Genomic DNA, 25007 nt, shown 5'->3' on the forward strand with positions numbered 1-25007 from the left:
GCCAGAAGGATTATCGGTGACTTTGGCATCCCGATCTCAATCTTAGTTTCAGTACTGGTGGATTACGCCATTACTGACACTTACACACAGGTAGCGTCACTGCTAATCACAGAAATCCTGCACAGCAAGTGCAGACATTTTTCAAAAGCTCTTAAACATTTTTCTTTTTAGTGTTAAAAACAGATTTTTTTCTCTCTTTTAGAAACTCAATGTGCCATCAGGTTTTTCTGTCACGTCTCCTGATAAGAGAGGTTGGTTTATCAGCCCCTTTGGTGACAAGCAGCCCTTCCCCACTTGGATGATGGGAGCGTCTGTTGTTCCTGCCCTGCTTGTGTTCATTCTTATTTTCATGGAAACTCAAATTACTTCGTACGTTCGCACGCCATGATTATATACAGTTGCAAAGAATTCTGTACATGTGCATGAAATATGTTCACTAAAATAAACATTTTATTGTTTTCGTCTTGTTCCTCCAACATCTTAGGTTGATAGTCAGTAAGAAGGAGCGTCGGCTGGTTAAAGGCTCCGGCTTCCATCTGGATCTCCTGCTCATTGTCATCCTGGGTGCCCTCTGCCCCCTTTTTGGCTTGCCGTGGCTCACGGCAGCCACTGTGCGCTCTGTCACTCATGTTAACGCGCTCACAGTGATGAGCAAGGCCACGGCTCCTGGAGAAAAGCCCATGATCCAGGAGGTGAAAGAGCAGAGGCTCACCGGACTTCTTGTGGCTGTGCTTGTTGGTAAGAGGAGAGGCAAGGATGGGAGTGGGGAGTACCAAATGACTATGCAGCACACCCCCTTCCTTTTTCGATCATAGCTTAGCAATTGTAGTTAGCCAGGCCTGACATCAAGCCTGTTGTTTTAGATATGCACACATTGTATTTATGTATATTTATTTTTAAAGAATACATTTCTAAGAAAGCTATTAAGATTTCTTTGCTTTGTATTTTCAAGAAAACTGCAATTTCCATCTTTCTAAACAGATGGTTGTTTAGAACGTCTACAGCACTTTGACTGCGATTTCTCTCTTTTTTAAATGTGTATCATACTCTGTTATGTAAGATTTCAAATAATCAATTAAGTCCATAAACTCATTAGGAAAAGGTCCTAATTGCTGAGGAGTTGGGGTATTTTCTTCCCACTGCAGGCCATTAAAAGGAATGCAGTTTTAAGGTATTTTAACACAAGAATGGAGCCTCAAAGTCTGAAAGTGAAGCCAGTGGCCGAGTCAAATGAAAAGAACGTTTTTTAAGGAATCTGTGCAGTCCTGTGAAAAACAAATTAAACCATTACTTCTTTCAGAGGAGTTAAGAGGATAAGTAGTAGCCAGATGCTGCTAATCAAATGCACTTGACTAACTGATCTTTAGCAAGTTTGGACACTTCTATAAAAGCAGTAGTCCGTCAGTTTTCTGGTCTGGAGCATTCGGATGTGTTACTACAATGCCACATTTCCCCCAGGAGTGGACGGACCAGCATATTCAGCCAGATCTCAGATTTTTCAGTGCACAGAGACACTGTTAGAAAACCCAAAAGCTATATATCAGACTCTACAGGTCTCAATTAGCATGATAAATATTAAAGTGCATGACAACACAATCAGAAAAACTGAACAAGTATGGCTTGTTTGGAAAGGGTTGCTAGGAGAAAGCCTCTTCTCTGTAAAAAGAAAGAACATAGTGTGCTTAGCTTTGCAAAGTTTGCATCTGAACAAACCACAGGACTTCTGGAACAATGTCCTTTGGACATATTAGACTAAAGTGGAGTCATAATGTTTGGTAATAATGCACTGTGCCACTTGTGGCAAAAGCCAAACTAAAGGTTGGCTGAAATTGGGTCTTGCAACAGAACAATGATCCAAATTATAGCAGTAAATCAACAAAAGGAAAAGGAAAAGATTAAGGAAGGAGAACTGTGCATAAATTAATCCTCAAATAGTTGACCTGCTATACCTAATGAGCTACATCAACCCTGAAGTTCTTCTAAAATCAGACAGAAAAAGATTACTTCAAGTTACTTAATGTTAAGGTGGCTCTACAAGATACTGAATGGGGTGCACTTGGTCTTTCAGGGGTTTGCACAGAGTCTGTGAAAATGTCCATTTTCACATGATTGCATATACACTGTGTGGCTGCTGCCATAGTAAGTATAGCAACATTAATTCCAAAGTCAAAATAAACGCAATTATTTTGTCCAATTACAGAAAAAAATATAAAGCCTGTTGTTTTTTAAGAGTTTGCCAAAATTAACGTAGAAATTAACCTATTTAATCTAGTTAAAATTAATTGAAAAGGGGAGACAATATAATCGGCTGGCAGAATTATACTTCTTATCATTCTATGTAAGGAAAGTGTAAGGATCAGAATTTACATCAGATCAATATTCAAGATGGAATAAAACAAGAATCTGAACCAGTGGCTATTTCTAGGTAAATAAACACGAGCTAGAAGAGTGGCAGCTCTGTAGCTCCTGCATGTCTAGACATTCATGAAGGTTGACTCAGCCCAACAACAGCTTAAAATGATTTTTCATTCTGTTTGTCTTCAAAATGAGCCGAGACAGTCGTTCTACAAGAAGAAAATTTTGTGAAAGTGAAAATGCACTCCCTGACATTGCAGCATTGTTTTTCATCCACTGACTCATTGCGTTTTGCCGACTGAAAGTCTTGTTTCAATTAAGGTAGGGTTCCCGAAGCAATCTTAAGTCTAGTCTGATCCAGTTTGGGTATGCAGGCGTGGTGAGTCATCATGATTGTTGAGCTTTTGTTTGAGTGAAATGCTGTTTGGATTAGGAAGAAGACTGTTTGGATTAGCCCTGAGAGTATCTTAACCAAGGCATCTGAAGAGGGAGTGTGTTTCTAATAAAAAGCACGACAGCGTGTTTGTTTTTAAGGGCCGTTCCCGTTCCCTTGTTGAATGAATAATTTTCTCCACAGTTGCCAGTTATTGTGCACGCATGCAGTAAAATCATGTTAAAAGTCCCCCTTTAAATCCCTGTTTGCCCATCAGGTATGTCCATAGTGATGACAGATATTCTCCGCCTCATCCCTCTGGCTGTGCTCTTCGGGATCTTCCTGTACATGGGGGTCACCTCTCTGACGGGCATCCAGCTGTACGAACGCATAACGCTTATGGTCACGCCTGCCAAGCACCACCCGGATCACATCTACGTCACCAAGGTAGCACACGCAATAGCAATGTTTACATGCCCTCTGCTCTATTATGAGTGGTAACATGGAGAAACCAAAGCCAGCAGAGCAGCAACTGCGGGACCAAAATGACGTCCGTCCTCAGCGTTTGAGTTAAATCAAAAGAAAAACAGAGAGGCTTGGATGCTGAGAGTCAGAGACATACTACAACGTCACAGTGGATAATGACAAATCCCAATGAAAACCATGCACACCAGATTTCTGGTTTAAAGTCCTGGTTTTGAAAGAGGTTTTTCCTGGGGTTTGGACCCAAATCTGAGAGTAACCTCAACAGTTTAAGGAAAAGCACAGTTCATTTTCTGGCCATCTGGTTACTAATTCATCCATTCCTCTTATTTCACCTGCAGCTGTCAGACTATAGCATAGTTTTATCTACTCTTTGTATTACTGGTGTCAAACCATTTACATCTGTAATTTAAAACATCTAATTAAAATATTAAAGCAAAAAAAATCAGAAAAGATAAAAATAAAAACTAGACTCTAGAAAAATGTCTTAATTTTAGTCTTTTAGCGTTACTTCATGTCGTGTTGCGCTGTATTCTAAAACCTTGTAAATTTTGCCTCCTGTAAATCATTCAGTATTTATATTGCATCAGCTGACTATAGCATTGCCTCAAAATGCTTTATATTAAAAGGTAAAGATCCTGCAATACTCGAGAGAGTCTTCTATAAGAAGACACATCCTCCTCTGTCACACCAACCCTCTGCATGTCCTCCTTCACAACATCCATGAACCTCTGGATGAAGCTCCGTCTTCAACATCCTTTGCCCAATATATTGTTGCTGAAATTTGAAATAAATTAAGGCGCACACAGCCAGGCTGTCTTTATGAGTTTCATTACCTTTGTTAAGCGGTCAAACAGCACAGGCAATGTGACAGTAGCCTGCATCTTTATAGATACGGGTTATCTCTCTGCCATAGTCACAGAATACATTCAGAGGTTTGTGTAATAAAAAAATAACTCGTACATCAACATGTGATATATCTGGAAAATTTCATGGAGCAAAGCTCCGATATTGTCAGGTCAGCTAATCTTCTCCATCCTCGTCACTCCAAACCAACTTAACACCTTCAACTCAAAAACATAACCTCTTTTTCTAAAGTTGCTGTGTTTACATGTGCAGCAGATTACCTAGATGTTAAAAAAACAGTTATAACTGGGATGTAGTGGGATCTTTATGTACACACAGCAGCAGTGCGTGAAAACACACACTCTCCATGGGACTACATAGTAGGATTGTATTTCATGTCTTACCAGAAACTTAAACAGCACGTCCTCAAGTGCGCAGATGCTTGCTCTCTCTCTCTCTTTTTTTTTAACAGCACTGTTTCCAACCTAATAGCTCACGTAGAAAAGCTTAGATCTTGTTATGTAGGGAACACTCCCTGCTAACAGGTCTCCCATTCACAGCCAGAGCAACTTTGCAGCTGCTTATCGTGATAACTTGCAATAAAGCCTATGAGACTGTAAATAAATTACAACCATTCCCATGTCTTAAAATCCAGTCTTAATGGCTTTGTAATTCAAAATTCTCCCTAGTGAATTTCTTAAAAAAAGAGAGACATAAAATCTAACCCTCATGCATGTTTAAATCATATGATTAGATGCAGAATTTTCCACTAGATGGAGCCAAAAATGTGATTTGTGCATCTCTGGATATATCTGTCTGTGCTGTAATTTCCTGGTTTCTAACCCTCTGACCAATACGTGTGTGTTTCTTCAGGTGAAGACATGGCGCATGAACATGTTTACCATCACCCAGCTGGCATGCATCGTGGCTCTGTGGGTAGTGAAGTCTACTGCGGCCTCCCTGGCGTTCCCCTTCGTCCTCATCATGACGGTGCCGCTGCGACGCCTCATCCTCTCCAGGATCTTCGAGGAGCGTGAGCTCCAGGCGGTAGGTTTAGGTAGCAGAGGCTTTCCGAGAATGTTTGCCACAATCATCCGATCCCACATAGCCTCGAGATACCTTACTGTATACGGCAAATTTAAAATTCAGCGGACGTTGGCATGTTTTTATATCGGTCTAATACTGACTTGCAGGGCTTGAAACAAACTTGACCCCTGACAGTTCTGATGATTATTTTTGCCCCTGTGATCATGGACAGCTTTCTCATCCAAATAATTTCAAGACATACGCAGATATTGCTTTTTGCTTTTGGGTTTCATGTTTTCTTGGACAGATCCACCTTAACCCATACATGTCATCACTGTCAAATTAAAACCTTCCATTTCCTAAATGTCAACTTTTTAAGAGCAAGAAAATAAGCTTATTCTTAACATGACCACCGTTTGTGATGTGTTCTCATGAACCCTCTGCGCTGTAGAATTGCCCCAAACCACTTAAAGGACTGGCAAAAGTTGAAAATTGCCAAAGCTGAACCTCCTTGACGTCAAATCCTCCACTCCCTCGAACCTTCACCCTTGTATGAACTCCATAATAAATGTTCCTGTTTCACATTCTTTGCTTTGCTTTTCTGCACTATAGACAATTGGTAAACCAAAGAAAGTCAAAGGGGAAAAATGGCCTTGTAGCTCTGGTTTGTCTCATGTTCACATTAGTGGATGAAATAATGTGAACCTGAGAGAAAGTCATTCCTGGAAAACTTCTAATGATCCATGTATGGGAAATGCAAATTAAAAAAAACAAAACAAAACAAAAAAGAAAACTACTAAGTACACGATTTGAACCTTTGCTAGTCAAGATTGACACATACCATCAATGATTTTCTACAATAATTCCATAAAATATAACCTAAATCCCAAAAAAGTGGAAACAGTTTGTAAATTGTCAATAAAAACAGAATGCAGTGATCTGCAGATCTCATAAATAAATCCATATTTTCTTCACATGGGAATATAAAAAAACATGTCAAAGGTTTTCATTTTCCTGTGTTGCTACATTTTCTTGCTTCCAGAAAAATACTAGCTCAGTCTGAATCTGACACATCTCAAAAACAATGGGACAAAGGCAACAAAAAACTGGGAAAGTAAGTGGCACTAAAAAGAAACAGCTGGAGGAACATTTTGCAAGTAATTAGGTTAACTGGCAACTGGTCGGTTACATGACTGGATAAAAGGGAATTGTGGAACACTCTCAGAATAATAATCCTCAGTGTAAAATTGTGAAGCCATATGCAAACATGATCCAGAAACACGCTTCTCTGGGCCAAGGCTCATTTAAAATGGACTGAGGCAAAGTGGGAAACTGTTCTGTGGTCAGACGAATCAAGATTTGAAATTCTTTTTGGACAACATAGACGCTGCATCCTCTGAACTAAAGTGGAGAGGGAACCTCTGGCTTGTTATTGGTTCAAAAGCCTGCATTTCCGATTCTAGGGCGGTGTATGAGTGCCTTAGTTTGCACATCTGGAAAGTCACCATAGGGTATATACAACTTTTAGAGCAACTACACTCCCATCCAGACAATGTCTTTTTGAGAAGGCCTTGCATATTTCAGCAAGACAATGCTAAAGTGCATGCTTCATACCTTTACAAGACCTTTCTGAAACATTTGGGACATGATGAAAAATACAACAAAGCAGGCCCAGGACTGTTAAGCAGCTATAATCCTCTATCAGACAAGAATGAGACAACATTCCTTTCCCAAAAGTCCAGCATCTGCTCTCCTGAGTTCATTTACAGACTGATCTAAAAAGACGATGAGACGCTACAAAGTGGTAAACATGTACCTGTCCCAACTTTCTCGAGATATGTTGCTGCCATCAAACTCAAAATGACCGTATGACCTTGAAATGGTACATTGTCTCAATTTAAACATTTGTATTTTTTCTGTGTTCTATAGTTCACAAAATATGGGTTTGAGATTTGCAAATCATTGCATTCTCTATGTAGTTAAAATTACAGCATTCCAATGTTTTTTTGTTTGTTTTTTTAACTGGGGATTGTAATTGTTTCACAAATGTTCTTGTTGTTACCACATTTTCCAATAACGAGCTATAACTCAGTTCTAAACTGTATATAAAGAAAAAGAATTTTATATTTTTTTAAAAGCAGACGTTTTAAAAAATTTCTTACTTTTGTCTATATGTTAAACATAATTTGAAAGCCTGCACCTGTGATGCTAAATTGGCTAATGCAGATTAACACAGAAAATTAGATAGACATTATTGTAGTCTGCTTCTTCAAGATTTGGTGACTTTTAAACAGTCAGGCTAGCTTTTTCCATCTGTTTCTGTCTTTGTGTTTAATTTAGGTTAAGTTGCTGCCAGTTGCTATTTGAACTCGCTAAAAAGTCAATAATAGCTGAGCAGTGGTAAACCTTGAAAAAGTTGTACGCAAACCAGAAACCTTCAGATTAAAAGTTGTGCCTCGCCACCGCAGCCAACAATTATCAAAAGATGCAGCTTTTATTTTAAAGGTTAATGTTTTCTGTTTCCAGAAAACAGTTTGTGTCACGCTTTTCCTAATTTCACCATTGCTAGCAGAGTACCTAGCGGCAGCAAATGCCATCAACCTTCAGCAACCACTTGCCAAGTGGTCAGGGAATACATGACTGGCAGATGGTTGCCGGCTGGTCTCTTGGGCTCTGTGCTAAAGCCTTAGCTCGCGAAAAGCAGCCTATTTTTTTCAGGCGTTGATCTTAGAGGCACTAATTGCTGCTCTATAATTAACAGAGTACTGCTCAGTCAAAATGCATGCATTGCTGTATTTAAATTATGAATAAACAATGATGGTGTCAGTGTGCTAGTTTATTCCACAGCATTGTTTTAATTGGCAGCGCTAAACTATGCTTAATTTGTCCAGAATGAACATTAAATGAAAATAATAAGGTATTTCAACCCTTTGCAGCTGGATTGTGATGAAGATTCGCCCAACTTTGATGAAGACGGACGAGATGAGTACAATGAGATCCACATGCTTGTATAAATTTAAGCTGGAACCAGCTAAAAGGATCACCTACACCCTGCAGGTCTGACCGATCGGAGGAAGCAAATCTTGGAAACCTCATTGTCTCTGGATAGCAAGAGGAGCTTCTGCAATGGTGTTTGTAAAATATACAGAATTTATAGCTGGATAAGCACTTTTTACCTTTATTTAATCCATTTTTTTTTAAAGCACATCTAATGTTAGATCTTTGTGGTGGTGTCGATGTCTTAACCCTGACAGAAATAGCTCTGAATGCATACCTGAAGTGGACTATACCAAATCTAGCAGCATACATAACTTATATGAACTCTTTTTACCTGATGTCTCCCTTTAATTAGTCTGCAGGTTCTGGGCATAAGTGCAATGATAATGGGGACCTTTAGGACTGCAGCAGGCTTGATTAATTCAGGCTTATTTTGGCACTGATCTGTGAGAAAGGAAAATTTTTCTTTAATGAGGAGAGGATTTCAATCAAACTTAATAATTTTTTCAGATGAACTTTCTCTAAATGTAAAGCCTTCAATTGGTTTTACTGCCTCTGTTGTTAAACTGCCTTTTTCCTTTGTATTACTGCCTTTGTCTATAGGTTGCAATGGTGTGCAAACAAGGAGTTAAGTCAGTCCTTTTCCTTTCTGTACAGACTTGTAGAAAAAAGGTCATGTTTCCCTCTGCCAACCCAGCTCCCTGGCACAAGTCCTCATCTCTAAATGTAGTCTCCCGTGAATCCAAAATCCCCTAGAGACTGTGCCTCTTCATGGGCTGCCACTGTACTTTTTTAAGGTGATTAATGCCCTCCACTGATCCCATTATTATGACCTTGGATGTATAAGTAAATAGCTAACATGGTCTAAACCTATTTTTCTACTTTGTTGTATCTATTTATTTTGTGACCTTTTGGACTTAACGCTATACCATGTTCTTAGTGGTATTTAGATTTCGGATAGCTTAAGCTACTGTTAGAGTTAGTGTAAAATATAAAGAACATTGTGTAGAGTGACACGTTAAAAACAGAAAAATGTGTCTTTATTTGAAGTACCTGTCAGTTTTTTTGCTAAATTTGGTATATTTTTTAAGAGATGTCATGAATAACGCACTTGGCTAACACAGACACGATAGTACTGAAAATGTTGGGGAGCATTTAAACATTTGCAGGATGCATGAAGGTAGCATTGCACAGACAGACTGTGAGCTTGGGATTGTAATTTACCATCTATTTTTAGAGTTATCCTATATTGCAACTAACACCTGCTGCTTCAATAGGTACACCTGTTCATCTCTTTGTTATCGCAAATCTAATCAGTCAATCGTACTGCAGCAACTGCAGTAATGTATGTATGCATATAGACATAGTCAAGATGACTTCTTGAAATTTGTCCAAGCATCAGATTTGGGAAGAAAGGTGTTTTTAATTGACTTTTTAAATGTGACATGGTAGTCGGTGATAGGCAGTCTGGTCCGAGTATTCCCAAAACTGCTGATTTGCTAGGATTTTCCCACAAAACCATCTCAAGGGTTTATACAGAATGGTCTGAAAAATACCATTCTGTTCTCTTTCTGGGTGAAAATACATAGCTGATGTCAGAGGAGATTCTGCTTTGAGCTGATAGGAAGGCAGCAGTAGCTAAATTAACTGCTCATTGCAGCCAAGGTATGCAGAAGAACATCTTGGAATGAACAGCATATTGAACCTGGAATCGGATGAGCTACAACGGCAGAAGACCACACTGTACATAATTTTTGATGGCTCTTTCCTGCAGGATGCATGCCGGGTCAAAAACCTCGAATGCCCTCCACCAGATCTCAAAAGGGGGTCCAACCTGGTACTACCTAAGGTGTACCTAATAAAGTGTAGTTTTGACACATGCACATTTTCAGAAGCCTTTCTTATTTCATGCTACACAGAAACACATAACAGCTGCTGTACATAAAACGACAAAAAATATAAAACTAATTTATTAATTAGTGTTGGAAATTGGTGTGATTTTACTATATTTGGATCAATGGTCCATTTACGGTCAGCAATTAAAAGCTTAGGAATTGAAAGAAGAAGCTTCACATTTAGATGTTTTGAGGATATTCACTGTCTGGTTCACCAAACATTAGGATTATAAAGTTTATTCGTATTGATTTAAAATAGACGGGAGTTGTTGAATGCAACAAAAAAAGTGAGCACATTGGGTTCTGGTCATTTTCCATGTCCATTCGGTGGCTCCCTTGCTTTCATCACTGACACACTCGGGAAGCATCAGCTGAGTCCTGGGGATTCTAACTGGGTGGATAACTGCAGAAAGTCACACAAACGCAATTGTCTGCTGTTTTTTCTTGCAATATCTTGATGGCACACTCTTTGATCACATTCAGTGAAAGTGGAAAAGAACAGCAGAGATGATTGAACCCAAACCCAAATTCCTCACTCTGGGGGATGCTTGGCAAAAAAGTAAATTCAACATGAAAGTCTGTTTCTTTGCACTGTTAGTACCAAAAAGTATGTACTGCTAAGATTTAGTCTATGAACCTTTTAAAAGAAAACAGTGCATAGTAAGTTAGGAGAGAGAGAGACTGTTTGGCAGCTGAAGAGGTTTCTATAAATTGCTGGCAAACAAGGCCAAAACCCCACTATAAACATACTTTAAATGGTCAGCAATGTACTGTTATTCATCTTATTTCACATAACCATGCCCTACATATGAGCCATGCAAGGATTCAGTCTCAGGGGAAACTGACCTTTGATCTGTAAATATTGCTCCCCAGCCTTTAGTTTGTTGCCTCTTTGTGTAAATAAAGCGGTCGGGGCAATCCGGCGCTTGCTATGTAAAAATCTATGGCTTACAGTCCCGGCTTTTATGTTGTACAATGTAGGAAAAAGAGGTCAAGTGCGTAGAATTATGTGTTTACTCCAGTGAAGTGACATAGAAGTTTAATGGTAAATGAATCTCTCTTTCCCCCCTAGATTGTTCTCTGTAGGCCTGCACTTGAAGCTCCACTTTGATGTGAAGCGTACACCTGCTGCAGTCTGTATTTAATTCTGCAGCTCCCCGAGTTAATGAGTAACACAATGTGCTTTGAATTAGCACTCTGTAGCAGTTTCATTTAAAATGGGCTGCGTTATTAATGGACCTTTTCAACCATGTGTTTATGTTTCAGGAGTTTACAGAGACTGGAATGGCAAACTGAGGGCAGGGACAGTGAGGTATTTTCTTTATTATACCCACCCCTATCCGTATTCGTGACATTATTGAATGTTTGCCTCTGACTGAGTGTGTTTTTAGGGGCAGGAACTTGATTTATGGAAGTTCACTAATGACACAACTATGAGTGGTCACCATGTTAGAAAGCGCACTGCCAAATAATTTTGCAAAAAAAATGAAAAAACTATTTTTGTTGTTGATGTTTTGGTTTTTTTTTAACTCTTCATTTTTTGTGACATTTATGTATTTTTTGTAACTTAGAATTATTCTAATATTGTGTAAATTTAAAAAGTGTAAACTCTAGATTGCCCTGAGTAAGCAAGCATCCCTCATATTTTCTGCCTTACAGACAATTTTTTCAGTTTGTATTCATCTCATTTACAAGGACGATAGTTCATTTGAAATAACCTGGACTACCTTCCACTGTAGTTGTCACCCTGAAAGCTGTACTTGCTAGTTGTAGTCTGTGAGTCCAAAAGAAATTTGGATGGTATTGTGGCAAAAACAATGTGTAATGACCATTTTTAAACACCACGGCCAACCAAAGAATTATTGCTTCCTATGTCCATTTCTTTATAACCCCAATGTCCCAATCTTCCGCTGGCTTCTTCCAGCAGGCTAACACACCATGTCACAAAGCTCAAGTGATCTTAAACTAGAGTTCAGCTATCACTCCAATTGAGCACCTTTGGGATGCAGTGCAATGGGAGATGGTAGATGTGCAGCCAACAAATCTGCAGTAACTGTGCAAAGCTATGCTATCATGTCAGTCTGAACCAAAATCTCAGAGGAATGTTTCCACCACCTTATTGAATCTGTGCAATGAAAGATTAGGCCAGCTCTGAAGGCAAAATTGGGTCCAACCTGTTAATAGCAAGGTGTACCTAATGAAGTGACCAGTAAGTGTATAGTTTTATTTAAAAAATGAAAAGCATCTTTTCAGGCAGACTAACATTGTTTAATAGTTTGTTGAAAGCTTACATTTGTTCTATGTCTAATAGTTTTGTCAATATTTAACTTCCATACCTAAAAAGCACACACTAATGTTAGTTGTACACAGAGCACTAAGTGCAATACTGTGAGAGACTAAGAGTAGATGCTGTACAGCCAGCTGTGAGTGGCTGAGAACATGAGAATCAAAAGGGGGGTAAAGATTTTATTTTTTAAAGTAAAATGCCTTGTTGGTGCCATTAATAACTAAATATGCAGTGAAAGCTTTGATAGTTCATTTTTTAGCCAAAGTTGTTGTTTGTCAACAATGCTGTGCTGATTCGACCTGTGATGGTGAAAGAGGCTCTGAGGTGTATGCCCGATACGACTGTGTGTGACACGAGCTGCTGTGTCTGTGGAGTCCACAGCCTAAAAAGAACCAGCAAACTTACCAAAATATCCTTTCAGTATTTACACAAGAGAAAAAGTGGAATTGTGGGTATTATTAAGATAAGAAAAGGTGTGGCGCTGCCTCTTGGTCCTGGCTGGTGTTGGATGTCAGAACACACGAGATGTAAAGAAAAATCGTTCTGGTCTTTCTGACCCTGAAAGAAAATTCTGTCATGTCAACGTTCTCACGTCACCTCATTTCGTCGCCTTATGCCTCAGTGGTAGCAGGCCAGGCCACCCACCCAATTCTAAGACTTGGCTCTGTTATTTTTGAACCAAGGCTAATCCACTGTCATCAGCTTGAGTGAAGACATCTGACAAGCTTGGGTCTTTAGCATATGGAATAGTGTACTCGGTTTGACCATATGTAACTATAAATCAGATACATGTGAAACGAGATTAACTGCTACAAGGAAATGCAGTAATACTGATATTTTCTTAAGAGCAACAGAAATATGGTGGATGCTGAAGGAATGCCATTAATTTTTTTTCTTCTGTCTTTGGTATCAGATGTTCCTCATCTCCTGCTGTAAATTAAATACTATCTCCAGTATTATCCTTTTTTAATGTTCCTTTTTGTGGATAGTATTTTTTTATTCATAGAACATACGTGTTCAGTTCAGTTCAGTGAGAAACACCTATGATTTTTAAGACTATGCTATTTGTTTATGCTGAAGTCACACTAGGGAAAACAAAATGAACCAGGTCTGGAAACCACTCACAGTCAGTTGTACTCTTCAAAGCAAATTTACTGAGTCCAGACGGTGATAAAAGAGCACTAAGACAGACAGAGTGAGTAGGATGTGGTTTTACCTGTGCAAAATGACGCAAGCACTCTGCAACCTTGTTTTTAATAGAGGAATATAATCGGGATACAAGCAGCCGCCAACCACTTGAGTCGAGTCCCGTATTGCAAGGAGTTGTCACAGTCGAGTTGCACTCATCTGCACAGACCGACTCTTTCTGTGCTTACAAAATACGCAATGATTATTTGAAAACCTTTGCCAGTCTGAGAGTGATTACAGTGAGTCCCATTCCCACCATGAATAAGTTGCCTCCACTTGGCAACCTGTGCAATTGCCTTCCAGTTGAAAGTGGTTGCCCAGAGGTTGAGGGCGTCACCCACTCAACCTCTGGGTGACCACTTGGTCGACACCAGTAGTTGCACTTGGTCTTTGACAGCAACAAAGTTCCATGAAATCACAGCAACCACCAGTTTTTTTTTAATCATAAGGACTGTTTTTACTCTAGTGTGCCTGATCCACGAAAGACAAAACGACTATACGTTTCTCCCAGCACGGTGTAAGCTGCATTAAGCAAGGTTTTAATAAGATCCAGACCAAAGAACTCTACAACACACAACAGCTAGCGAGTCTCATGATCAGCGGGTCAGCAGTTAATTGGGACTCCCTGTTATGCACAAGGTGTATTTTTGGTGGCAAGATTACCTGCTGACAATTAATGGTCCCGTTTTAGAGACCCGCATTAGCAAATTTCGCTTAAATTTGCTTATTAGAGTTAGGCACTACTTGGTAACTTTACCTGCATGTTGGGGAACAAGGAGTTTGAAGTGGCACTTATTTAATTAACCGGGTGCATCAGGTAACAAATACCAAAAAACACCTTGTGCATAAATGATGCTAGAGTCTTATTAGACATAATATCACCAATTGGCACTCCTGGATCTGAACAGTCTCTAGTTTACCCACCGATTCTTGAGAAAATTCCCCTTTGGCTTAAAACATTCAACTCTTGCTTTCTGTTTTTTTGCTGGGCAACTGATCCTCAGTCAGATTAAGAACGCTAGCATCCTTTGCAGATTACAAGGAACCATAAAATTATTCAAGTATTGAAATCCCCCAAAACACCTAATGGATCTTTACATTGTTTTACTGACACAGTTTTCTGCATGAGCACTGCACAACAGTCCTTTTAAGTAGTAATTGGATGAAAAAATAATTAAATGCAGTATGTTTGCATCTGTAGACTGACACTTAGGTCATGTGAATACTTTAATAGCAGGTCTGTCTTGCTATGGCTACAAAGAGGTTTTCAAAAAACTGTAAAGCATTATTTTTTTGTCTGAAATAAATATTTATTATGTGTTTCAAATACAAATGGAATTGTTTTTATTTCTGTCAACATAAAAATGATTACAGTATAAACCAGATTACTTCTGCCACACATATGGAAGAATAATGGAAGTGAAGGACATTCATTAGGTAAGTGCTCAGTGTATTTTCATTTTACAGACTGTATAATGTGATAAATATATACTGTATATTTACCAAACGAGTCACAGAGAAATACAGTGTTTGACCTTTGAAGAGAAAAATCACTACAACAATAAAATGGTTACATTTTCATAGATTTCATCCAGTTGTGTTCATATTTGTTTATGGAGGGTAATATTCAAAACAATGTTATTTTTTAAATAGTAAAATATCTCCTATAATTTGACAGTTGGATGACAAAATCCTGTAAAATGTTGTTTTCTGTGCATTATGGTTTTGGAACTCAAACATAAAAAACATAGCTTTGTAGATTTAGCCAATGTCCCCCTCAAGACTGCCTTTGTGGGACCTCGGGACGGCTTCCAGCACTTGTAATTAGTCTGGCTCACTCTATACAGGTCATAATGATGATTTATAAAACGAAAAAACATTTTAGAAATACAATTTTTAGTGAAAAAAATAAAAACTGTCCAAGTGCAGAGGCAGCACATAAGGTCAAGAGTGTCTTTTGTAAAAATCTGAGGTGTCTCATGAGAGCATTTGTCAAAAAGGACCCGACCTGTAGTGGATGCTTTGTGTGCTGACACTATGAAAGCCTCATACCAACACTATGATGGTGACTGGAGATAATGTCAGTCACTAGATGTTGTTCTCTATGACATTCTTCTCGAAATATTAAATTTAAGGCTGGAAGTGTTGTTGTTTTAACAAAAGGGAGGACATACAAGTGATCAGAGGAGGAGTTCCAGAGAGAGAAATCGGAAAATAGCCAGAGCGCTGGAATTGGTGCAGAGGTGCACAGGGATCCTGAAGGGGACAGGGGAATATTTAAAACAGGTGAGATTTTTGCTTTGTTCCACCAAACGTGACCTTTGGGGGATTTGTAGTCATTGTTGCTCTATGTACGACACCCGTTTATAAGCTCCCCTGCAATTTGTCTGCTTAGATAAATACATTTAGGTCCAAAAGACTCTCAGTTGTACAGTTGTCCTCTCCGTTGCAGTCTTTTGGATCATGAAACTCTTTGTGAACAGCCCAAGATACTTATCCAACCAAACTTAAGTAGTTAGGCATTTTCACTACTTCATTGAATAGAAAATGTATTTTCTGATTTATGTAAAATGATTGTTTATTAGCTTGAAGTGTCTACTTCCAGGATGACTTTCCTGAATCTCTGCATCAGAGGTAGCAAGCACAGTTAGCACTGTCAGAACACTGGCTAAAAAAATATTCGAATTTTCCTTCGCTGGGTATTTATGTGGCCCTGCGGGCGATGTGAACACACAGAAGAGGCAGAAAAAGTATGACAATAATACACGGTACTATTAACATGATGAGAGTGAAGAGTGGGGGGTCACGAACGTATCCACATAGCGAAAAGTACGTCTGGTGGACCTCCAAGTAAATCTCATCTACCAAAAATCCATAACCCTTACACCAAGTTTTCTTAGTCCAGTCTTCCACACATGTCATCAATTTGTTGTAGTTGCTGCCGAGAAAGAGAGTGAGACTAAAGTCAAGGTGACTCAAAATTACTCAGGCAGTCAAGAATTTCACTTGTAACATTTTTAGCGTGTGTGAAATATGTACAGCATGAATCTGTAGGCTGAGAATCAGATTCCACGTCAGCACATTCGGCATTATTCATACATGTAGCTTTAAGAGTTGGGCCTTAGTCCCACAGCCCCAAAGTCTGCTCGGTGAATCCTTGGAAACCACAAGTCACTAGGGAAAAAGTTATTTTCCACAATTGCAGATTGCTGCAGTCGCCTGTAGCTTTCATAAAACACACCACCTTTTCATAAAAAGGTTCACTGCTGCTCAGTAGTTGGTAAGTATTTGCACACAAGTCTGTGTCTTCCATGCAAACGGCAGGCAATGGCAACAATCTGCTAGTGACCAAAGTAATCACATGGAAGTTTTTGGTGCAGTAGCATTTTTGCAACCATTTTCACCTAGCGACTGGCGGAGGAATACACATTGTGGTTGTCAGAGGGTCACCGATCAGTCTCTCCACCTGGGTGACTGAGGCCTTAACATTTCAGCTTCCTGTTTCCCGTTTAGCTAACAGTATTGCCAGGCAACAGAGCTGTTATGTGTGTTCTACTGACCACAACACACCCAACTGTCTGCAAACAGACCTTCTTTTCATGGGATAACTGAGTAAAGACTTATTAATAAATTAAAAGATCAGGTAAGCATGAATTATTTATTTGGCATCATGAGGACAGACCAACCCTCTTTCAGAACCCACCCTTAATGCATTTTAAATGGGTCACCATCACATTTTCATTTATCATTAGGGGAAAATCAGCCATAAGATACCAAATAATATAAACATTTTTTATTTCTTGCAAATGCACTATTAAAATATCCTGATGCCAGTGAAATGTACAGGTGCACTGGCTCAAAAAATGGGAACATATGACTGTGCTGAGTAGGATGTAGCATGAACAAACAACAGCAGATGAATAGAAGCCATGCTTTTTGCCTCAGTTCACCTGGCATGATCATAGATCCATGTCACACAGTTGCATTGCACTTATAGGCGCCTTGTTTATAGGCGCACAAAGCCAAAAACATCAACAGCCTGAGTGTCTTCAAGATTTTTATAAATGGAGAAATCACCCGCTGATGTTTAGGCAGCAGCTTACATTTCAAGTTTAAGCATTAATTTGTCATGTCCTCGGGGCAGAGAAGCAACCGTAGCCTCTCTAAACAAACATAAATCTCGCAACCAGATGTCGCTGCAAAATTTTAGTGTGGAAAAAATCCACCGAGGCTCAATTGAACCTGACAGCCAGAAGCCTGATCAACAAGCAAGGCTCCTTGTGACGATGGACACTCCACCCTTACACACCATTTAAACTCTACGGTACCTCATCTCCCAAATTATGCTGACAGTAAAATATGGATTATTACAGTCATAATTAAAGTCCACTGCCATCCACTCCAGGTAGCACGGCAAAGACTAAAGTCTCCAGAAACAACTGCTGTCTGGAAATGTGAGCCCAAGAGCAATGGTCTCACATGTTTTCATTAGAATATGAGTAATTAAAACTTCGACCGGCATCAAATGTAATGAGGAGACTGGAAAGCATCTGATTTTCCCATGACTAAAGGTTATTATACGTCTTTACTGAAAAGGTAGTAAAAAGAAGTGTCTGTATTTCATTGTAGAGTTCGATGAGTGAAAACACAGGAAGGCTGGATCTTTATCCAGCCTTCCTGTGTTTTCACTCATGTTGAGCTCAGCACAGACTCATACATTAATGTTTGGTTAATCACACACCACTCATTCAAGTCTTGGAAACTCATGGGAGCCTCTTGTCCAGTTAAATAAAACTCATTTGTCTCTCTTATATAAACACACAGAAAAAAAACGACAACTTTATATTAGCTAAATTAAAAAAATAAACAAATGAAGAAGAAAAGAAGAGCCTAACATTTACCTTTGAACCATAGGCCACGGGCACATGTTCTGATAGTCACTTGTCTCCATGCTTTTGTTGAAAGCCGACAGGCAGTTGTCAACATTGATGTCAAACAGGTCCTCGTTGCATGGTGGAAGGACAGCTTCCGCTGTGATTCCTGAAGAAAATGACATTGCACAGCATAGGCGAGAGTCAGCACTGCTGACTCAATTCAGGATAGCGCATATTAATGTTAGAAACACCATTGTTTGCCTGTTCATTTTCTTTGTAATAAATTGGATTCATAGTGGCTTTCAGTTAAATGTAATGAAGGGTTCTTGTGAATTAGAAGATGTATCAGGCCTGGATATATCTTGTAATTCCCCAATTTGAAAACATAAACGTAAAAATCTTCCATCTTCAGCTTTTCAGGGTCTCTATATTTATATTTATTTATTTAAATTATATTTATAGTTCATGTGGTGTCCATAAAGGAAACTTCATTTACACCCCTTTTTTATATGACAAATAATTCTGTCTTCACTGAATCTTGCAAATATATGCATGCAGATGAAATGAATGAAATATTCTAGCTGAAAATCTTTTCTGATATGTTGTGTAATTTGTTGAAAATCACACAAAACGAAAGGTAGAATTGCCATAGGAGTATAATGATAAATAATATTGCATGCAGTGAAAGCTGCTGGTTTAATTGTGCCCCCTTTACTCCTTCACTTTGCAAACTGTAGCCAAATATGTGTTGATAGACCACGCAGTAAAACTGAAATATATTACTAGCTCCATTAGCTCCCTTTGCCCTTCAGTGTGACTCCAACATTGCTACAAGCAGCTACATCTAATGCATGTTTGTGGAGCATATTAACATTATTATAACTCATTGAACTTCCAGATGCTTTTATTTGTCCCTGTGAGACATCTCCACCCCCAACCCAGCCCCCCTCTGCCACCCGAGGTTCTCCTTTGCCGGCCCATTTACAAAACCCTGGAAACGCTCCCATTTTCCTGTTGTGAATAACTGCTGTTTTGTCTGTCTTGATACATTTAGCTATAAAAACTAAAAAAAAAAAAAAAAGATTCCTCTAACCCAAATATACCTTTTAAGTTCTCATTTTTGGTCTGCAATGATTGTGTGATTGACTACACTTACCTGCGCAGATGAAGAAGATTGCCAGCAGGTAAGCAGTCAGCATGATCTATTAAAAGATTGTTATGAGAATTCATTAATACACCGAACAACCACTGGTTTACATCCTCAGCATGCACAGAGTGCAGGTGTTTTCAAACTTTCTTGACGGAGCCATCTGCACCAGCGTGAAACCTCTCACTTTTTTTGCAGCACAGTCTCCGACCACCTTGGCTCCTTCACGTTATCAGGCACCTTTACACAGACCAACAGACAGTCTTGCTGTCTCTGGCTCATATCGAGTCCCCTGAGGAAGTCCAAGTTGTGAAAGAAGGGGTATTTGGTTACACGGTTCCCCTGTAGCTCACTTGCAGCTTCTGAAGATCACACAGTGGCTTAAGGGCTGTTGACAGCACTCATAAGACAGGTAGTGTTCCTGACACTGCAGTGGTTTTGACATTTTTTAGGTGGTGGGTCATCTACACTTGTTAGTTGTGGTTTGCTTCTGATAAGTGATCCATTTCCTTTCTCCCACATTTTGTTTTCCTCCCCGCTGTCTGTCAGGGCCTCGGGGTCACGGTCCCATAAATCCCACCATTCAGCAACTGTGCAAACAGACTGGGTTTTCCTTTTCAACGTTTTTTACGAGATTATTTTTTAGGACCAATTTGCTTCATGTAGTTGAAATGACTGCTGAAAATGTAGTGATAAGCTAAAATAACGTTTCATGCAGCCCTATATTACATTAATAATGCAAGATGGTTTTCAAATGGGGATGTGCCTACTGTGCATGTGTGTTTTTGCTAGTAGGGATAGTCAGATCACTCCTCAGCTCCCTACAAACCTAAATTCTCCATTCTGTTTTTATTCTGTTAATTTGTCTTGTTCAGCTTTACAAAATGACACTTTCTCCAGCTGAATATTCAGTTTTGTTTTCTCTGCTTCCTCCCCTCACTGGAGTGTTAATGCACATAATGGTTTCCACATTTGACATTTCTTGTATTTTCTAGTTATGATGCACAATAACAAAGAGAAAGGAAACCCTTTCCTATTTTGTCAGTCTGCATTTAAAAGGTAGACATACATTTAACATTTAAGGTTTCAACTTTCACTTCAATCATAAGCATACACCTTGAAAGAAAAGGAAAGAAAAAGGATGTGTATGAAGACATGATGTCCATCTGCTTCCTGGACATTTCCACAAACTAATGAATTTATCTCGTGGGAGGAAAAAGTGAAAACAGATGTTGCCATGGAATGTTGAAAAGCATTTTCTTCTCTTTGTATTTTCCTCTCTTATGTGCACATGTGATGTTTGTCCCTCTATAAAACCACATATACTGTCAGTGATGTAAATGCACGAATTGTTGTATTGCAGTTGGTTTTACAACCTATGCGGCGATCCATCCAGCCAACACTTGTAAATCATTTTACGAAACCCAAAACCTATAAAGATAAAAAGTTCTACAGTCACGTACCTCTGTTGTTAACCAGCTGTCGTAGATCCCTGGTGAAAGCGGAACCTGTTGAAGATGCTGTTGATTGTTTACCAGCCAGCTATTAGACGCACGACTTCTCACACAAAGCTTCTGTAGTGATCTGGTGCTGTTTCTTATCGGTGGAACTCGGAGCTAATTGGATTGTGCAACAGAAATGAACAACCTGCTCCCTTTCCCAGACCAAGCCTGCCTGTTCCCATGCTACCCAAAGGCGTGTGCCAGTCAGAGCCCCCCTAGAGAGACTTTAGCAAAACTCTAAGAGTCAAGAAACCAGCGCACAGGCACCACAGACACATATTTAACCTAAATGTTTATGCTTTGTGTTAAATCATATTCTTATCCAGCTTCACAGCAGTGGAAGATTGGGTGGGGTGGGAATTAAGGGGTGGGCTACAGTGCAAAGTCAGCACACACAAACTGAAAGAGACTCACAATCAGAGGAAATTTGTTATTTCCAACTCCAACACACCCCAAGCTTTATGATTGGGATCTGTTAGTTTTAACTCTGCTTAGAGCTGCCTTTAGATCCCCAATCTAGAGCCAAACTTATAGTTTACCTCTGCTATTTCAAAATGGTTCCCACATTATGTTTTTATGAAGACGCTGATGAAGGCCACAATGCTCAACGCTTCAGTAAAACAGTAACGCTGCTTTATATACCACTAAGTGTTCTACACTCTTCAGACTTTCCTCTCCTTGGCATCTTGGAAGCAGGTGAAGTTAATCCCTGCACTGTCTCTGTTTTTTTTTTTTTTTCTTCCCATAAAATTACCCCAACTTTTCCAGCATAATGCTACGTAACGTGTTCAGTGCTCAAACCTGTTGAAATATAAGCTGGTTCTCAAAAGGCAGCAAGACAGAACTGGCTGCACACCACGTGATGATTAAATGGAAAAGAAGTATGAGAACCCTGCACTGGCAAGACATACATCTTCCCAGATGCAACCAAAAAACTTGGCTTCGCTTATATAGAGCATTTACTGGAGGCCTGTCTTAAAATCAAATCTGGGACTCTCCACCATTTGACCCTAGAACTGAAGAAGTTTCTTGGATGAGAGGTGAAACATCTTCAAGTAACTTAAAGAAGTCCAGACGCTTTTCTTTCCAAGCTCCTTAGACTGTCTTAAACGTAGCTACTTTTGTCCCAAATACAAGGATGGCTGTTAGCTTTGATCCCTGGATCCTCCAGCCTGCGTGTCAAAGGGTCTTGAGGCTACTGTCGTTTTGGTTGTTTGTATACAAATAAATGTTAATTGAGTAAGATTGTGAAATTCAATATGCATTCATTGCTTCCATTAGCGAGCGATCAATAAAAACGGTATTAACAGCATGAAGTACCCTGCTTTGGGCTTTGAGTGCCTAGTAATGGTGAAAAATGCTTCATAAATTCCAGTCCATTTACAAAGATATTGGTTGTATCATATAACCGACAATATCAAAATGACAGTGGCAGGTAATTTTGTGCTGCTTTTGCACTCAGAACTGTCTTCTGTACTGCGTGGTGCTGTAGACTCTAGAAACCCCCATACATCAAAAAATTGTTAAATGCATGATTAGTGGGATTCAATAAATGTGGTACAAAAGTTAAACAGAAAATTTCATTGCATATATAACAATCATATTTAAAGTGAAATATAAATATTGTGTCAATAATGAGAATAAATTGTAGTAATTTTGTCAATAATACTTTTGGAATGAAGGGGAATGGTGGCCATCATCTGATATTTTGAGAACAACTTTTCACGACCTAATTTTTGGCAGAATTGATTTTGATACTTTGATACTAAAGAGATGATCTTAGTAGACTGTTGTTATCAGGCTACTAGATGCTATGGAGAATTCAGCTGTATGGCAAATCCTTTACCTGCACCTGGAGGATGATTTTTTGCAATTCTGCTCTGGTTGCTCGAGAGAGTCCTCTAAATCTGATCCAGGGTAAGGCATAGATGGCGCCAGTGACCATCTTTCTCTTGGAAGGAGGCAGCTAGCAGGCATGGCTAATCTTGCCCCATGGAGCAACTTACCCCAGTCTCTCCCTTCTTCTCCCAGGACTGCCTGGGGAATGTAACAATGCCCCAAAACAGAGTCCACTAAATCCAAAGGATCAACTGCCAGCATCCCAGTGCTCGACACCATGCGACACCCCCAGAGATCTTGGGTCCTGTCCATGACCTGAAGAACTCAGAGATGTTTTGGCAGCACAAAAAGGCCCGACACATTAGGGTTTTAATGTTTTGGCTGATGAAAATTTGCAGCACATAAAAAGATCATTAAAAGTGATGTTAACATGTTTAACTTTGCTAGAATAATTGAAAAAGGAGGATTGTAGGATTTTATTGTCAGTACTGGAGCAAAAGTGTATAATGCCTATTACACAGTCACACATGATGTAATGGTGGCTTAACACACTGTCATGTGTGGAGCGTATGTTGCACCTCTTGGAGACAGGGCATGGGAAATTTCTCGCCTATGACATGAGAAAGATATTTCCTCTTCTTTGACTGACCCAAGGATGGTAGTTAGAGCTTCCAGGCCTGCGTTGCAGCTCCAGCGTGACGTCAGTGTCGCTCCTTGTGTAACATGCTTCAACTTAGCTGGTCTGGGTGTATGAAGTAATGTCTGTCAGGGCCTTCTATCCTGGAACAAAGCATTCACTGTCGGACCAGTGGTTGAAAGAAATGCTACTGGCCTGTCAAATAGATCGTGTAAGTTGAGAGATAAGATATGAAATATCAAACTGAAATATTTTGGTGTCTAGGTTACAGAAAGTCTAATGTCACTACGTCATCACCGGCTTGTATGTAAAACACATTTGAGCTTCATATTAACACTATTGGTAATAAAATAGTTTGGCTTTTGATTAAAGCCACAAAGTGTGGAATAGCTTTGACTTTGAAGCCCCTCTGAGGTAATGTAACAGAACCTTCATGGCAAACAATGCAGGGAATTACTCTGAAACCCTGATGAGAACATTTCCAATTTTATGGCCTGAATTACAATATGAAGAGGGACAACCACACCCCGCTTGCATTACAAGGGTCTTGCGATTTCTTTTTCAACCATGATGCATGCTGCATGGTGGCAAAAGTACTAGGTTTCACTAAACAGCTGGTATATCAAATATTCTTTGTTTGAAATTGCCAGCCACTCTGTCCAAGTACATTTTAGTACTGATATTTTCTAATTCACTTTAAAGCACATCTGAGCAAATATCTTAGAGCTGCACATCCACGATGTGAATCTACACGTTCCACGACATCCCAAAGTTTCTCTGTTGGACTCATTACAATGAAGATGACTTAAGTTCAGTGAACTCATTGTCATGTTCAAGCAACCAGTTTGAGCTCTGGTGCATTATCCTGGAAGCAGCCATCAGAAGATGCTAGTGTCTAGGATTTAACTGATGCTAGTACTAAGAGAAGATATCCTCCACTTCATTACACATCACTCTGAACTCTTGATAAAAGGCAAAGTCGATCCATGTTTTGATCTTGTTTACATGAATTCTGCCCTGCCATCCAAATGTTGCAGAAGAAACTGAGACTACTCAGACCAGGCAACATTTTTTCCAATCTCATGTTGTCCAATTTTAGTTAGGCAGTGTGAATTGTAACCTCAGTTTCCTGTTTTTAGCTGACCAAAGTGCCACCCGGTGTGGTTTCCTGATGTTTTTCTGTGAGATAGGAAGGCAGCTGGGTGAAATAACTTTTCTGGCATCAACAAGTCATTTCACCCAGAGAAATACCTCTCACTGGTATTTTCTCTTTTTCAGAGCGCTCTCTGAAAATGTTAAATATGGTTGTATTTGAAATTACAAGCAGATCAACAGTTTCTGAAATACTCTGACCGTCCCATCTGGCCACATTTAAAGTCACTTAAATCACCTTTCTTTGCCATTGCTCAATTTTAACTTCAGCAGGTGGTCTTAAACACATCTACATGCCTAAATACTATGGGTGCAACGATACTCGTATCGATATTGAACCGTTCGATACAGTGCTTTCGGTTCGGTACGCATATGTATCGAACAATACAAAATTTTTAATTTATTT

At 39.4% G+C, this 25007-nt stretch overlaps 2 protein-coding genes across 8 annotated transcripts in view; one reads left to right on the forward strand and one right to left on the reverse strand.

Moving 5' to 3' along the window:
• slc4a3 (solute carrier family 4 member 3) overlaps positions 1 to 13236 on the forward strand; it is a 66524-nt gene extending 53288 nt beyond the window's left edge. For all 7 annotated transcript variants that reach the window (XM_084954535.1, XM_084954537.1, XM_084954536.1 and 4 more), the window contains 6 exons: positions 1 to 90; positions 203 to 369; positions 485 to 738; positions 3006 to 3175; positions 4931 to 5104; positions 8020 to 13236. In XM_084954535.1, coding sequence (XP_084810661.1) covers positions 1 to 90; positions 203 to 369; positions 485 to 738; positions 3006 to 3175; positions 4931 to 5104; positions 8020 to 8097 — 933 coding nt within the window. In that variant the 3' untranslated portion in view covers positions 8098 to 13236. The remainder of the gene's footprint in view (positions 91 to 202; positions 370 to 484; positions 739 to 3005; positions 3176 to 4930; positions 5105 to 8019) is intronic.
• Positions 13237 to 14751: 1515 nt separating this feature from the next.
• On the reverse strand, positions 14752 to 21130 carry LOC146370269 (receptor activity-modifying protein 1). Its single transcript, XM_084954544.1, has 4 exons — positions 20935 to 21130; positions 19481 to 19526; positions 18352 to 18490; positions 14752 to 16388 (listed from the first exon to the last, which is right to left on the reverse strand). The coding sequence occupies exons 2-4, from the start codon at positions 19521 to 19523 to the stop codon at positions 16154 to 16156; spliced, it is 417 nt and encodes a 138-aa protein (XP_084810670.1). The 5' UTR covers positions 19524 to 19526; positions 20935 to 21130; the 3' UTR covers positions 14752 to 16153.
• Positions 21131 to 25007: the final 3877 nt, after the last annotated feature.

The sequence above is a fragment of the Perissodus microlepis genome, chromosome 16 (genome assembly GCF_051167445.1).
Source record: "Perissodus microlepis isolate ML-2025 ecotype Zambia chromosome 16, ASM5116744v1, whole genome shotgun sequence".
Taxonomy (NCBI): domain Eukaryota; kingdom Metazoa; phylum Chordata; class Actinopteri; order Cichliformes; family Cichlidae; genus Perissodus; species Perissodus microlepis.

Bases quoted from the DNA above. Each gene is read 5' to 3' on its own strand.
- LOC146370269 (XM_084954544.1), bottom strand. From the start codon at position 19,523: ATGCTGACTGCTTACCTGCTGGCAATCTTCTTCATCTGCGCAG. The intron at 18,491-19,480 runs GTAAGTGTAGTC...CATTTTCTTCAG, and splicing joins AATCTTCTTCATCTGCGCAG to GAATCACAGCGGAAGCTGTC. The intron at 16,389-18,351 runs GTAAATGTTAGG...CTTTCTCGGCAG, and splicing joins CCGTGGCCTATGGTTCAAAG to CAACTACAACAAATTGATGA.